The following is a 17467-nucleotide window of genomic DNA, read 5'->3' on the forward strand; positions in this document are numbered from 1 at the left end:
CTAAAACATCGTATGTTTGTTTTTTCAGAAACAAAGTAGATTTTCATTTTCACAGACCAGTTCCAATAAATTTAGCAAAAAACCTGTGGGCTAAAAATGCTAACTATACCTCTTGAAAAATTCCTTGAGGGGTGTAGTTTCCAAAATGGGGTCACTTATGGGGGGTTTCCACTGTTTTGGCACCACAAGACCTCTTCAAACCTGACATGGTGCCTAAAATATATTCTAATAAAATAGAGGCCCCAAAATCCACCAGGTGCTCCTTTGCTTCTGAGGCCAGTGCTTCAGTCCATTACCGCACTAGGGCCACATGGGGGATATTTCTAAAAACTGCAGAATCTGGGCAATAAAATATTGAGTAACGTTTCTCTCGTAAAACCTTTTGTTACAATTTTTTTTTATTACAAATGAATTTCATTTAAAAAAAAAAAAAATTTGTAAATTTCACCTCTACTTTGCTTTATTTCCTGTGAAACGCCTAAAGGGTTAAAACACTCTCTGAATGCTGTTTTTAATACTTTGAGAGGTGCAGTTTTTAAAATGGGGTGTTTTATGGGGACTTTCTAATATATAAGACCCTCAAAGCCACTTCAGAACTGAACTGGTCCCTGAAAAAATAGCCTTTTGAAATTTCCTTGAAAATGCGAGACATTCTACCTAAAGTTCTAAGTCTTGTAACGTCCTAGAAAAATAAAAGGACGTTCAAAAAACAATGCAAACATAAAGTAGACATATGGGGGATGTTAACTAGTAAGTATTTTGTGTGGTATTACTATCTGTTTTACAAGCAGATACATAAAAATTTAGAAAAATTCAGATTTTTGCAAATTTTCTCTAAAAATTTGTTTTTTACAAATAAATATTGAATTTAACGACAATTCTTTCAGTATCATAAAGTACAACATGTCACGAGAAAACAATCTCCGAATCGCTTGGCTAGGTAAAAGCATTCTGGAGTTATTACTACATAAAGTAACACATGTCAGATTTGCAAAAATCGGCTGTGTCCACAAGGCCAAAACAGACTTAGACACTAAGGGGTTAATACACTGCTTCTTATTTATACTCTTTCAATTTGAAAGCGATGTTAATAAAAAATCTGCTATCCAATCAGATGAGAAATTGCTACATGTAAAGCCAACCTAACTATTGTGTGAATTTCACTTCAGGTTGATTGCTATCAAGACATCTGTAAAATTGGTGCATTTAGTGGTCCAGCACCGGTTTTAAGATGTCACAGTCTACTTCCAATTATTTTTGTTAAGTTACGTCTGGTCACTCGTGGCCATTTTGTGATGAGTTCATGTGTGACTGATATTCGGACCGAAGGGTAGGTCTACACGGTGACTGCCGGTGGCACAGTTCACGCGGCCAAAGACTGAGTTCCCCATGCGTGCGTTGTACTTAATTAAAATGAAAGGCCGCATTGCGACCCACGGGTTGCTGTGACCTGACCGTCACAAGATATCCAAACTTGCTGGGTTTCTTGCAACTGTTCGTGGTCGAAGCAAAGTCGCCATGTAGTCCTAGCTGATTATTACAAACGACACTGTTGATTGGAGGTTTGACTGACCGTGCTCTTCTTAAAGAGGACCTGTCACTAGGTCATAGAAGTTGAACTTGTAAACTGACCTGTATAGATAGCACTGTCTCCCTGATTCCAGTGCTGCTGTTTTTTTTGGTTTTTTTTCCTGGCCCTCCACATTCTTGAAGTAGCCCACTGTTGTGTTGGCTCCCTAGATGCTTATTTGCTGTAGTTAGCCAATAGGGCTTGAACTACCCTCAAGCTGCCTCGTGCCGATAGGTCAGCATCTGAGGCAGGGAAGCTAGCTCCAGCAATAGCATATAGGGAGCCAACCCCACAGTGGGCCATATCTCTGGAAAAACAAAACAAACACAGCACTGGAATTATGGAGACCGTGCCATTCAGGTCAGTAAACCATTTCAACTTGTGACCTAGTGACTGGTCCCTTTTTAACCCCTTAACGACCACCGTATCGTGGTTTTTATGGCAGCCGGTCAGGGTAGTTCTTCTGAAGTGCTGCCTTTTCCCGTCGGCACTTCAGAAGAAGTTTTCCCGCATCGGGTGGGATGCTCCTGAAGCCCAGGCTGTTGCTAACAGCCTCCGGCTTCAGGGCATCTATCGGAGACCACTAGCAGTGGTCTCCGAAAATATTTAACCCCTTAGATGCGGTGGTCAATAGCGACTGCCACATTGGAATGGTTTAGAGGGAGGTAACTCGCCCGCGATGCGATCGCAGCGTGTAGATGGTTTCTATGGCAGCCGGGGGGCTAACAAAGGCCCCCCCGGTCTGCCTCTAGTTAATACCTGTTAGGCCAATGGCATGGCTTATACCTGTCAGTTTTACACTGATGGGCAGTAATACACTGCAATACAGAAGTATTGTAGTGTATTATAAAGCGATCAAAAGATCGCATAGTAATGTCTCCTAGTGGGACTAAAAAGAAAGTTGGTACCAATAAAAACTGCAAGTAATCGCCAAAAAAAGAAGCCCTCATACAGCTATGTCAGAAGAAAAAAAGTAATGGCTCTTAACCCCTTCCCGACATTTGACGTATCAATACTCCAAAGTCGGGTAGGGGAAGTATGGAGCGGGCTCACGCAGTGAGCTTGCTCCATACGATGCCGGTGTCGGCTGTATGTTACAGCCGACACTTCAGAGTAACTAGCGGCATCGCGCTCGAGCGCAATCCCGCTAGTTTAACTCGTTAAATACTGCGGTCAATACCGACCGCAGCATTTAAATCGTCAGAAAGAGGTGGGCGACCCCCTCTAACAGCTCATTGCGCCCCCCCCCCCGCAACGCAATCACGGGGGGGGCGATGGTTGCTATGGCTTAACGAACGCCCCCAGGTCCGCGATCTTTGTACTCCTATGAATCTCTGCCTCCGGCAGGACTTAAAGAGACTCTGTCACCAGATTTTGCAACCCCTATCTGCTATTGCAGCAGATCGGCGCTGCAATGTAGATAAGAGTAACGTTTTTATTTTTAAAAAACGAGCATTTTTGGCCAAGTTATGACCATTTTTGTATTTATGTAAATGAGGCTTGCTAAAGTCCAACTGGGCGTGTATTATATGCGTACATCGGGGCGTTTTTACTTCTTTTACTAGCTGGGCGTTCTGACGAGAAGTATCATCCACTTCTCTTCAGAACGCCCAGCTTCTGGCAGTGCAGACACAGCGTGTTCTCGAGAGATCACGCTGTGACGTCACTCACTTCCTGCCCCAGGTCCTGCATCGTGTCGGACGAACGAGGACACATCGGCACCAGAGGCTACAGTTGATTCTGCAGCAGCATCGGCGTTTGCAGGTAAGTCGATGTAGCTACTTACCTGCAAACGCTGATGCTGCTGCAGAATCAACTGTAGCCTCTGGTGCCGATGTGGCCGACACGATGCAGGACCTGGGGCAGGAAGTGAGTGACGTCACATCGTGATCTCTCGAGAACACGCTGTGTGTCTGCACTGCCAGAAGCTGGGTGTTAACGAACATAAGTGGATGATGCTGATTCGTCAGCATCATACACTCCCATTCCTAACGCCCAGCTAGTAAAAGAAGTAAACACGCCCCGATGTACACACATAATACACGCCCAGTTGTACTTTTACTGTAAACACGCCCAGTTGGACTTTTGCAAGCCTCATTTGCATAAATACAAAAATGGTCATAACTTGGCCAAAAATGCTCGTTTTGTAAAAATAAAACCGTTACTGTAATCTACATTGCAGCGCCGATCTGCTGCAATAGCAGATACGGGTTGCAAAATCTGGTGACAGAGCCTCTTTAATGGAAGCCTGTCAGAATCACGATCTACTGCGATACATTAGATCGCTGGTTGAAGTCCCCTAGGGGGACTAATAATAAAAGTAAAAATGAGTTCAATAAAGGTTTTTTTTTTTAAATTTTATTTATTTATTTTTGTATAGAAAAAATTAAAAGTTCAAAAAACGTCCCTTTTCCCATTTTCCCCCTAGAGCATAGTAAAAAACAAAACATAATTGGAATCGATGCGTCCGTAAAAGTCTGAGCTATTACAATATATCATTATTTAACCCACACGGTGAACGCCATAAAAAATTGTAAACGCCAGAATCCCTATTTTTTGGTTACCTAATCTCCCACAAAAAATGAAATAAAAAGTGATCAAACCGTCGCATTTACACCAAAATGGTATCATTAAATACTACAGTTTATCCCGCAAAAAATAAGCCCTCATACCGCTTAACCCCTTCCCGACATTTGACGTACATGTACGTCATGGAAAGTACTGACTTCCCGCATCTTGCCGTACATGTACGTCAAACGTTTGGCACCGGCTCAGAAGCTGAGCCGGTCCCATCATCACCGGATCTCAGCTGTATCTTACAGCTGACATCCGACTGTAACGGCGGGGACCGAAATTAGCTTCGATCCCCGCCATTAACCCCTTAAGTGCAGCGCTCAAACGCGATCGCTGCACTTAAGGTGTTTGCAGCTCATCGGAACCCCAGTAATGAAATTGCCGGGGTTCCGGTGGCTGCAATGGCAACCGGAGGCCTAATACTGGCCTCCCGGTCTGCCTAGCACCGAAGCCGGTCAAGATCCGCCCGGCGGCGGAGCCTGATCGGCTTCCGTAGCTGCCGGCAAGATGGCGCCGGGTCAGGAGCTGATCCGGCGTCATCAGCGGTGGAAGTCAGCTGTACTGTACAGCTGACATCCACCTGTAACGGCAGGAACCGGAGCTAGCTCCGATCCCTGCCATTAACCCCTTCGATGCAGCAATCGAAAGCGATTGCTGCATCGTAGCGGTTACAAGCAGATCGCCAGCCCTGACAGGCAATCGGGACTGGCGACTGCTGTTATGGCAACAGGAGACACAATGGTCTCCTGCTCTGCCATTACGGAAGCCGATTTAGGCCCCGCCGGGAGGCGAAGTCTAAACGGCTTGCTGTCAGTGAATGACTGACAGATCTAATACATTGCACTACATAGGTAGTGCAATGTATTAGAAAAAAAAAAATCTGACCGTTGGACCTTCAAGTCCCCTAGTGGGACTTGAGAAAAAGTGTAAAAAAAGTGTAAAAAAAAAGTGCAAAAAATAAAAGTTTGAAAACAATAAAAGTTTCAAGTAATCAAATAACACACAATCCCCCTTTTACTCTTATCAAGTCCTTTATTATTGAAAAATAATAATAAACCATATGTATTTGGTATCGCCACGACCGTAACGACCGGAGGTATCAAAATATTATATTATTTATTGCACGCGGTGAACAGCGTAAAAAAAACCCGTAAAAAACGTTACCAGAGTTTCTGTTTTTTAGTCACTTTGCCCTACAAATATTACAATAAAAAGTGATCAAAAAGTCGCACGTATCCAAAAATGGTACCTATAAAAACTATAGCTCGTCCCGCAAAAAACAAGCCCTCATACAACTCCGTCGACAAAAAAATTAAAACGTTATGGTTCTCACAACTTGGCGACAGAAAAAATACATTCTTTTTACAAAAGTAATTTTATTGTGCAAAAAGTTGTAAAACATAAAAAAGTTCTATAAATGAGGTATCGCCGGAATCGTACTGACCCGCAGAATAAAGGTAACATGTAGTTTATAATGCGTGGTGAACTCTGTATAAAAAAAAACCAAAAAAAGCTGTGCCAGAATTGCGTTTTTTGGTTTACCTGGCATCCCAAAAAATAGGATAAAAGGTGATCAAAAAGTCACATGTACCCCAAAATGGTACCAATAATAACTACAGCTCGTCCCGCAACAAACCAGCCCTCATACCGCTACGTCTATGAAAAATAAAATTAGTTATGGCTCCAATAAGTCAGGAAATAAATAAATATGCAGTTGTGCCCGAGGAGAACATTTCTTCTGTTTCAAGAGGCGATTTATCAAGGACCTAAAATTGGGGAACCAGGAAGGGAGGGCCCAATCATATCCGATGGAAGCGACGGTGCCCGTATTATACCAGGATAATACTTTCCCAGCAAAATTCCCCAAACTACAAAGGCGCGGAGTGTGGACCAAAAGGGGGATAAGAAATGACACCATTTATCAGTGCGACACCGGCCTGTGCAGAAAGGATTGCTTCACAGCGTAACACACATCTATGGATTATTTTTATTTTTTTATACCACCTGACTATGCCCCTTATATACTCCGCCCCGCTTACATGTACCCCCACATTATAAAACACCAGCAATACTCAAACAAATATAGTACCAAGCAAAATCCGCTCTCCAAAAGCCAAATGGTGCTCCCTCGGCCCTGAACCCTACAGCGTGCCCAAACAGCAGTTTCCTTCAACATATATGGCACCGTCATACCCGTGAGAACCCTTTTAACAATTTTTGTGGTGTGTGTCTCCAGCGTCATAAGCTGGGCATGACATATTTGCCACTGAATGGCATATCTAGGGAAAAATATAAATTTTTAATTTGCACCATCCGCAGCGCATTCATTTATGGAAAAGACCTGTGGGGTGAAAATGCTCACTACACCCCTTAATAAATGCCTTGAGGGGTGCAGTTCCATAATGGGGTCACTTATCAGGGGTTTCTTTTTATTATTTCACATCTGAGCCTCTGCAGTTGTGAACCAATACTTTGTAAATCGCCAAATTAGGCCTCCACTCCGCATGGTACTCTTCACTTCTGAGCCCTGTCATATGTCCAGACAAAAGATTAGGGCCACATGTAGGGTGTTTCTAAAACCGGGAAACACCGCATAATAATTAGAGAGCTGTCTTGTTATGGTGGCACAAGCCGGGCACCACATATTGGCATATCTATGGAAAAAAATCCCATTTTCACTCTGCAACATTGAGCGCACACTAATTTCTACAAAACACCTGCAGGGTTAAAATGCTTACTACACCCCTTGGTAAATGCATTGAGGGGTGTAGTTTACAAAATGGGGTCACTTCTGGGGGGTTTCCACTGTTTTGGGCCCACAGGTGCCCAGAAACCAATCCAGCAACATCTGCACTCCAAATGGCGGTCCTTCCCTTCTGAGCCCTGCCGTTTGCCCAAACAGCAGTTTATGACCACATATGGGGTATTGCCGTACTCGGGAGAAATAGCTTTACAAATGTTGGGTTCTTTTTTTCCTTTATTTGTTGAGAAAATGAAAAAATTTGCGCTAAAGCTACGTCTTATTGAAGAAAAAGGACTGTTTTTATTTTCACTGCCTAATTCTAATAAATTCTATGAAACATCTGTGGGGTCAAAATGCTCACTACACCCCTAGATGCATTCTTCAAGAGGTATAGTTTCCTAAATGGAGTCCCTTTTTGGGCGTTTTCATTGTTTTGTCCCCTCAGGGGCTTTGCAAATGTGACCTGGCCTCCGCAAATCATTCCTGCTAAATGTGATCTCAAAAAGTCAAATAGTGCTCTTTCCCTTCTAAGCCCTGCCGTGTGTCCAAACAGCCGTTTATTACCACATGTGGGGTTTTGTTTTACTCGGGAGAAATTGCTTTACAAATTTTGTGGTGCTTTTTCTCCTTTAGTCCTTCTGGAAATGAGAAAAAATTAGCTAAACCTACATTTTCTTTGAAAAAATGTAGATTATTATTTTCAGGGCCTACTTCCAATAATTTCTGCAAAAAAACTGTGGTGTCAAATCGCTCACTATACCCCTAGATAATTTCCTCAATGGGTGTTGTTTCCAAAATGGGGTCACTTGTGGGTGGTTTCCACTGTTTTGTCCCCTCAGGGGCTTTGTAAATGTAACATGGCCTCCGCAAACCATTCCTGCTAAATTTGAGTTCCAAAAGCCAAATGGCGCTCTTTCCCTTCTCAGCCTCGCCGTGTGTCCAAACAGCCGTTTATTACCACATGTGGGGTACTGTTTTACTCGGGAGAAATTTCTTTACAAATTTTATGGTGATTTTTCTCCTTTAGTCCTTGTGGAAATGAAAAAAAATTAGCTAAACCTACATTTTATTTGAAAAAATGTAGATTTTCATTTTCACAGCCTACTTGCAAAAATTTCTGCAAAAAACCTGTGGGGTCAAAATGCTCACTATACCCCTAGATAATTTCCTCAAGGGGTATAGTTTCCAAAATGGGGTCACTTGTTTGGGGTTTTCACTGTTTTGTCCCCTCAGGGGCTTTGTAAATGTGACATGGCCTCCGCAAACCATTCCTGCTAAATGTGAACTCCAAAAGCCAAATGGCGCTCTTTCCCTTCTCAGCCACGCCGTGTCTCCAAACAACCGTTTATTACCACATGTGAGGTATTGTTTTACTCGGGAGAAATTGCTTTACAAATTTTGCGGTGCTTTTTCTCCTTTAGTCCTTGTGGAAATGAGAAAAAAAATCGCTAAACCTACATTTTCTTTGAAGAAATGTTGATTTTAATTTTCACGGCCTACTTCCAATAATTTCTGTAAAAAACCTGTGCGGTGAAAATGCTCACGACACCCCTAGATAATTTCCTTGAGGTGTCTAGTTTCCCAGATGGGGTCACTTTTGGGGGATTTTGACTGTTTTGGCACCGCAAGAGCCCTTCAAACCTGACATGGTGCCTAAAATATATTCTAACAAAAATAAGGCCCCAAAATCCACTAGGTGCTCCTTTGCTTCTGAGGCCGGTGTTTCAGTCCAGTAGCACGCTACGGCCACATGTGGGATATTTCCTAAAACTGCAAAAACTGGGCAACAAATATTGAGTTGCATTTCTCTGGTAAAACCTTCTGTGTTATAAAAAAAATTGTATTAAAAATGTATTTCTGCAGAAAAATATGAAATTTGTAAATTTCACCTCTACTTTGCTTTAATTCCTGTGAAATGTTTAAAGGGTTAAGACATTTTCTAAATGCTGTTTTGAATACTTTGAGGGGTGAAGTTTTTAAAATGGGGTGACTTTTTTGGGGTTTCTAATATATAAGGCCCTCAAAACCACTTCACAACTGAACTGGCCCCTGTAAAAATAGCCTTTTGAAATTTTCTTGAAAATGTGAGAAATTGCTGCTAAAGTTCTAAGCCTTGTGAGGTCATAGAAAAATAAAAGGATGTTCAAAAAACGATGCCAATCTAAAGTAGACATATGGGGGATGTTAATTAGCAACAATTTTGTGTATTATAACTGCCTGTCTTACAAGCAGATACATTTAAATTGAGAAAAATGCTAATTTTTGCAATTTTTCGCTAAATTTTGGTGTTTTTCACAATTAAATACTGAACATATCGAGCAAATTTTGCCAGTAACATAAAGTCCAATGTGTCACGAGAAAACAATCTCAGAATCGCTTGGATAGGTGAAAGCATTCCGGAGTTATTACCACATAAAGTGACACATGTCAGATTTGAAAAATGAGGCTCTGTCAGGAAGGTCAAAAGTGGCTAAAGAGGGAAGGGGTTAATCGACGGAAAAATAAAAAAGTTATGGCTCTCGGAATTTGGCGACGCAAAATAAATTTTCTTTTTTACATTTAGGTTTTTACATATATATATATATTTGGTATCGCCATAATCGTATTGACCCACAGAATAAAGTTAAAAGTTGTTTTAATTGCACAGTGAATTCCTTAAAAAGGCGCGCAAAAAACCATGGCGGAATCGCTGTGTTTTTCATTTTCTACCCCACAAATAATTTTTTTTCCCGTTTCATAGTACATTATACGGCAAAATAAATGGTGCTACGAAAAACTACAACTCGTTCCGCAAAAATCAAGCCCTCATAGGACTATATCTACGGAAAAATAAAGACGTTATGGCTTCTGGAATGTGGGGAGGAAAAAACGAAATTGAAAATCTGAAAGTTGTTTACGACCGGAAGGGGTTAACTCCTTAACGCCGAAGGACGGATATATCCGTCCTCAGCAGCTGCGAGTTTGCGCAGGAGGACGGATATATCCGTCCTGTGATGGCACGGGTACTGCCAGTGTACCCACGCGATCAGCGGCAGGAGCTCGGCTGTTATACACAGCCTGGCTCCTGCTGCAACTGCCGGAATCGAAGCGCGCTCCGATTCCGGCAGTTTAACCCATTAAATGCCGCTGTCAATAGTGACAGCGGCATCTAATGTGTTTGACAGAGGGAGGAAGCTACCTCTGTCACCCCATCGGCGCTCCCGCAAACAAATCGCGGGTCGCCGTCGGGTTTCCATGACAGCCGGGGGTCTAACAAAGACCCCCAGGTCTGTCTTCAGCAACTGCCTGTTAGGTCATGCCTCTGGCATCGCCTAACAGGTTGCCTGTCAGTTTTAGGCCTCATTCACACGGCAGGGTTTCCCGGCCGGGTGCCGGCCGTTCATAAATCGGCCGGCACCCGGCTGCATTAGGAATAATAGACCCCTAATGGGGCTATTCACACGGCCGATTTTTTGACGGCCGGGAAAAGCGCCGGTCAAAAAATAGGACATGCTCTATTTTCGCCCGGGTACCCGGCCGCCCGGCTCCCATAGAAGTCTATGGGGCCGGGTAATACCCGGCCATCACCGGGATGTGTCCCGAGTGACGGCCGGGTTTTCCGGCTCTTGCGCTCTATCTCCTCCTCCTCACAGCGCAGGGTGCATGTGAGGAGGAGTAGTTGATGCCATTCTGACGAATGTCATCGCTGTACACGGTGTGGCAGGGCCGGGGTGTACAGCAGGTGGAAGGGAGCGCTGCGCTGGCTCCCTTCTCCTGCTTGTTAAAAGCGCCCTGGCCCGGCGACACCTTTGATGGCGCCGCTAGCAGCAGCTGCTGCTGCTGCTGCTACTACTACTGTAGCGACGCCACTATAGCAGAGCGGGGAGGTATCTCCCCGCTCTGCTATGTGCTAGCCGCACTTTAGCTCCTTGAAGGAGCGGAATCCCCGTGTGTTCGGGGATTCCGCTCCTGGACAGAGCGCTTGATGTCTCTGTCCATATCTGGGCAGTGACATCAGGGGAAACTCCTGAAGCGGAATCCCCGAACACATGGGGATTCCCCTTCAGGAGTTGCCGATGATGTCACTGTCCGGATCTGCCCGGCCCGGCACGGATGCGTAACTTTATGCAAACCGGCCGGGCAGAATGGCCGATTTTACCGGCCAGCACTCGGGCTCGGACGCGACCCGGTCGTGTGAATCCCGCCTAAAAGTAGTAAAACATAAAAAAAAAAACTTGGTACATTTTGGTATCGCCACAATCGTAACGACCCGCTGAATAAAGTTTATTATGTCATTTATACCACACCATAAACAGCATAAATTTAGGACGCGAAGATTTGCGAAATGTCAGTTTTTTTTTTTTCCTATTACCCTACCAAAAAAACGAATAAAAGTTAATCAATAAATTGTAAGTACCCCAAAATGGTGCTATTAATAAATACAACTTGTCCCGCAAAAGACAAGTCCTTATACAGCTATTTTCAACGGAAATATAAGTTATAGCTCTTTGAAAGGGACAATGGAATTTCAACTTAAAAAAAGTTGCTTGCTTATTAAAGAGAGTCTAACGCCAGAACTTCGTTTTGAAGTAGCGGTAATATGGATCATGCTAACCTGATTTTAAAATGTGTTTTCCTTATTCCCCACGGTGTCTGCTTTGAATTAAAAACACATTAAGTTTATTCAAATTAGCATTTCGGTTCAATGAGGGCATGTCCGTTGCACCAAAAATGCTAGTGTGTCATTGCCCTGTTCAACCCCCCCCCCTCTCCCTGTTTGCTGTGATTGACATGGGCCAGGCAGCGTACTCGGCGAGTTCACACCTGGCCCCGTAGTGTAGTGAACCGGCACGCTTTCTTAGATCTTAGTCGTCGCATGCACAGTAGAGCCGATTACGATGGCAGACATTGTTTATACTGCGAGAGTCCGCTGCATGATACTCACTGCATGTCCTATATTGGAGCGTTTTCACGCACCTACGCGCCAGTTGAAGTCAATGGGTGCGTGAAAACCACACACTGCACACGGATGCACATCCGTGTGTGATTTGCATATCAATTCCATTTAAAAAAATGCTTTGCGAATAACTCATTCCACTCGCAAAGCACACTGATGCATAACGCAACACACACGGACAAGATTCACGCGCGTAAATCTGATGCGCTCATGTCAATGAGGCCTTATAGTGGTGTGATCGCAATGAGGTCACTTTACGCCTTGATCTCCATGCAGGTTCAAATCAGGTGGGGGGGGGGTGCGAGCTCGGAGAAGTAACAGATACACTGAGACGTTTCTCAAAGTAAAAATCATTCTAAATTTATTTGCAGAGACACAGAGTTTATATAGTAAAAATATCACATGACTACGTGCAGACACACATGAATCATTTACATTCTTGTGGTTTCTTCCCTCGTGATTTATGTCTCTATGTACATTGTTCTTATATCTAGTTGTTAATCTGGTGTCTGGTCCTTATCTATCTTGGCTGTATGCCCAAAACTCAAACATCATATAAACAGACTCCTTAGTGTCTGGTAAGTCCTTGTACGGGCCCCAATTTCTACTATCTACAGAATGTCTGCAAATCTATTCCATTACCATTCAATAATACCCAACATATATTCTAATACATGTTCTTCTCTTCAGCATTGCACTCATTGAGGTCCCAGATACATTATACATATATTTATTCCATAACAGTGGTATTGTGGTTTATTTAATTAGACTGTGCAGGGATGGGGCAAACTTAAAGTTCTGAAAACAGTATTTTAATACATGTATATTAGAAAATTGTATGGTTTCCTATTTGAATAATCGAATAACCCTTTCACTTGGCCAGTATAGGCAGTAATCGTATTGCTTTTCTATTTATTTTTTTTAATTTTTTTTTTGTTATGGTAAATCTAAAATTGTAAAGTTTTTTTTTTTTTTCTACTTGTAATTGTTTTTAATTTTTTTTTGTATGTTTTTTTAATAACAGCCTTCAAGCAAACATTCTGATACATCTTCCAGTGGACTTGGGTCTCCAGAGAAAGATTTAAATACTTCAAAGGATGATCTGGTTGACCATACTGGCAATACTGTAAGTTATAATGTAGTTAGTATGACAAAGTACTGTGATTGTAAATCTGTGCAGTTATACAAAAAAAAAATAAAGGTAATAAACTGGGATGCAACAAAACTGATTAAAATGTAGTGTAAAATAAGAAATATGTTTTGTTTTTTTTAACTTGCCCTTCAGTATATTAGATCATTTGTACATCTTGTATGTCAGGCTGGATCATCGCTAAAGCTCTGAGTTAGAGCAGGTTGAATTGGGAGCTGCATATATTTACAGCCTGTGTGGAGGAGGAGAGGAGGGGGGGCCAGCAGGGGAAGGTGTTGGCAGTGTCATCCTCCAGTCCTTGTATGACTGATATCGCCCTCTTATCGGAGTGCATTCTTGCTCTCTGATTGTTACATATGAGGTAGTCTATTTATTTATTTATTTTTTTTCTCTGAAAAGTAGTAAGAAAATGAGCAGTAGCTCATCTAATTGCCACTCTGTGTCCAATTAGGCAGTTTATTGACTCCATGACCCTGGCGTTATGACCCAGATTGCGGCGTCAAATACTTGCACCATGTAAACATAAAGTTTGTACATTTTAGACTTTGTACCCGATCATTAGCGTTTAATTCGCTGACCACTTCTTTAGCGAAACCGGTTACGCGCTACAGTCATAGGCCCCATGCACACGACCGTAAAATTGCGTGTAATTATGGGCCCATTTGTTTCTATGGCCAACTGACACCTTTACGTATGCTTACGGGAAGGTGTCCATACTGTAGAAACTTTCCGAAAAAATAGGACGTCCTGTTTTTTTAAATTTTACGGACCGTTCTCCCATACTGCATAACGGGAGCCCGTCCGTGCCCATAATTACGGGCACAATCGTGTTCATGGTGCCATAGTGATGACTATTATCACTAGAGAACAATTTCTGATGGATGAAAAAGGTTTGTCAGTAAGTAATGTTTATGGCGACTGCCAGTGGAGGAAGATGTATTTTCTAACTAACGAGCTGCACTAAAAAAAACAACCGGGTTAGTTGCCGCATTCGATTACGTTTTGGGAATTGCGATTATTGTTCAGGATTAGGGCGTGTCACACGTTCCAGTCAATTTGTGCTTTCTGCTGTGATTTTCACAGAATCGCAGCAAAATGGAGCGGCTTTGCTTTGATTTTTTTTCTTAGAGAACCTTTCACCTCCCCATACATATGCAGCATGTAATGGGGAGGGCTGCACAAACCCTGGGGCACTTTCCATTTTTTTTTCTACCTCCGTTATTTAGATATCGGTCCCGTTATATTTGCCGCCCGGTATTTAAATAACCCCCTGAACAGTCAACAGGGCGTGTACTGGCAAGGGGCGTGTTACTATGGCTGTGACACTGTCCAATCAGATATGGACCGTGCCACAAAGAGCGAGCAGAGAAAGTGCACTCTCTCTCTTCAGCTTTGAAGATCAGTCTTTTCACCTGAACTGGCAAGGGGGCGTGTCTCTGCTACGGACAGTGTAAGAGCTGTGGAGAGGAGAGCACGCATGTGCGCGCCCAGCTCTTGTGAGAGATCGGTCTTGTACTGTGTCTGCCGAACTGGCAAGGGGGCGTGTCTCTGCTATGGACCGTATAAGTGCTCCGCAGCTCTTACACTGTCCGTAGCAGTGACGCCCCCTTGCCAGTACTGATTGGAGAGTGTCACAGCCATAGTAACACGCCCCCTTGCCAGTACACACCCCGTTGACTGTTCAGGGGGTTATTTAAATATTGGGCGCCAAATATAACGACACTGATATCTAAATGACTGAGTGAGGTAGAAAAAAAAAATGGAAAGCGCCCCAGGGTTTGTGCAGCCCTCCCCATTACATGCTCCACATGTATGGGGAGGTGAAAGGTTCTCTTCAACTGGTTCCCGACCGCTGGCTGTCTTTTTACGGCCAGCGGTCAGGGTCCTTAAAACCCGAGCCATAGACTTTTTACGGCCCGACTTTTAACTTGCTGCCCGAGCGATCGGGCAGCTGAATGTCGGGTCTCCGGCTGTCAGTGACTGCCCGGGGACCCTGAGGAGAGGATAGAAGCATCTTTCGCTGCTTCTGTCTTCTCTGATGACATGTACACAGCGCTCAATGAACGCTGTGTATAGGAATAGAGGCAGCGGCCGCGCCGCTGTCTCTCTTGCTCCCGGTGATCATGTGACTGGTTACATGATTGCCGGGTGCCGTTACTGACAGACTGCTGCTGGGTCTTACTAGACCCAGCACAGCCCTATTGGTGACAATCGTCACTATGAGAGGGCTGATTTCCCCTGTAACTGGGGCTGCTGTGCAGCTCCAGTTACAGTGAAAAAGATGGTGTAAAAAGAAAAAATATATATAAAGTTCCCCAAAGGCCTTTTTTGACCTTTGAGGGACAGACAATAGTAATAAAAAAAATAGTAAAGTGCAAAAAACAATTAAAAATAAATACACAAAATACCCACGCCAAAAAAACTTTCCACCCCGCCAATTTTTTTATTTTTTTTTCTAGCGCTGACCCAATTACCCTAATATAGACATGTAATATATTAAAATTTACGGTAGAAAATGACTCACAAATAAAAGCTCTATTTTAGGGTAAAACGATGTTATTACCAAGAAAAAAATAGCTGAAACGTAAAAAAGCTTTTTTATTTTTTTTTATTTTACTATTTTCAAACTTTATGAATAAAAATTCTAAAACTGCAAAAAGGATGTGTATAAAAACAGAAACTTGCATGGTCTACGGAAAAAATATCGCAGAACTCACGTCGTTAGCCCAACAAATAAAGTTATAGCCATTTAACGAACGCGTGCTAAAAATGGCTAAGCGGTGTCTGGTCCTGAAGGCTCAAAATAGCCCGGTCCTGAACTGGTTAAAATCACAGCAAAACATGCGATTTGACCGAGATGTGTGAACGCAGTCAGTTTGAAATAGGGGATTGGAAAACTACGTGCATACCTATAGAGTTCCCAATTTAATTTGTAGCCAAAAATTGGTTGGTTCAGTTTTGTTGTTTTTCAACACATATACACACACCTGTATATGTAGACAAGTGTGCTGTCTCAAATCCTCACATTATTTACGCTCATTTTGTGATTTTTTTCAGTGTCCGAATCGGCGTAAAAAATCACCCTAAATTTGTCTCACATTAATTTCTATAAGAAATCTGAGGCTTTTTTTTATTCATCTTTTTGTTCAGTCAGCAGAAAAAAACAGTCCTAAAAAAGGATGCTGCTCTGTCTTGGGGCAGATTCCGCTCTTAGGATAGGAACACAAGCCGTGTATATGATGCAAAATTTCTGCAACAGATATTGCGGAAAATCCACAGCATAGTACAGTAGCCGCAGTGTGGATGAGATTTGAACACCTAATCCACACACTGCGTAAAAAATCCTGCCGAAAAAACCTTATTAACCCCTTCCCGACATGCGCCGTACATGTACGGCGCTGTCGGGAGGTGCTTCCCGCAAAGCGCCGTACATGTACGGCGCAGTGATTGTGCGGGCTCAGAAGCAGAGCCGGCACCGTCACCGCGGGGTGACAGCTGTATTATACAGCTGGCACCCTCCTGTAACTGCCAGGACCGGAGCTACTCTCCGATCCGGCAGATTAACCCCTCAGATGCTGCGCTCAATAGAGCGCAGCATCTGATAGGTTTTCACCCGATCGGCAACCCAGTGATGCAATCGCTGGGTTGCTGTGGCAATCGGACGCCAGAAAATGGCGTCCGAGTCTGCCTTGTACGGGAGCCGATGAGGACCCGCCTTCGGCGTGTCCTCATAGGCTTGCTGTCAGTGAATAACTGACAGCGCTAATACACTGCACTACGTATGTAGTGCAGTGTATTAGAGTAGCGATCGGGGCATCAGGCCCTCATGTCCCCTAGTGGGACAAGTCAGAAAAGTAAAAAAAAGTGAATAAAAATGTGGTAAAACAATAAAAACACACACATTTCAAATAAAAATAAAGCTAAACTGACTTTTTTCCCATAGTAAGTCTTTTATTATGGGAAAAACCGTAAAAATTAAATAAACTATACATAATTGGTATCGCCGCGTCCGTAACGACCCAAACTACAAAACTATTATGTAATTTATCCCGCACGGTGAACGCCGTAAAAAAAAAACATGAAAAACAACGCCAGAATCTTTGTTTTTAGGTCACATCTCCTTCCAAAAAATGCTATAAAAAGTGATCAAAAAGTCACATTTACTCCAAAATAGTACCAATAAAAACGGCAATCCGTCCCGCAAAAAATAATCCCACACACCGCTTTGTGCACTCAAAAATAATAACGTTATGTGTCTTAGAATATGGCGACACAGAAAACAAATGATTTTATAAAAAAAGTGATTTTGTTGTGCAAAAGCCGCAATACATAAAAAAACTATATAAATTTGGTATCGCCGTAATCGTATCGACCCACAGAATAAAGCTAACATGTAATTTAGGGCGCACTGTGGATGCCGATAAAAAAAACAATAAAAAACGATTCCAGAATTGCTTGTTTTTGGTAATTTCCTTTACCAAAAAATGAAATAAA

The 17467-nt window shown here is 42.9% G+C and overlaps 1 protein-coding gene across 3 annotated transcripts in view; it reads left to right on the forward strand.

Annotated features, from left to right (window-relative positions):
- The window catches only part of PSIP1 (PC4 and SRSF1 interacting protein 1), a 184845-nt gene that overhangs the window by 36905 nt on the left and 130473 nt on the right, over positions 1-17467 (forward strand). For all 3 annotated transcript variants that reach the window (XM_075826692.1, XM_075826707.1, XM_075826698.1), the window contains one exon: positions 12848-12949. In XM_075826692.1, the coding sequence (XP_075682807.1) occupies positions 12848-12949 (102 nt within the window). The remainder of the gene's footprint in view (positions 1-12847; positions 12950-17467) is intronic.

The sequence above is a fragment of the Rhinoderma darwinii genome, chromosome 1 (assembly GCF_050947455.1).
Source record: "Rhinoderma darwinii isolate aRhiDar2 chromosome 1, aRhiDar2.hap1, whole genome shotgun sequence".
NCBI lineage: Eukaryota > Metazoa > Chordata > Amphibia > Anura > Rhinodermatidae > Rhinoderma > Rhinoderma darwinii.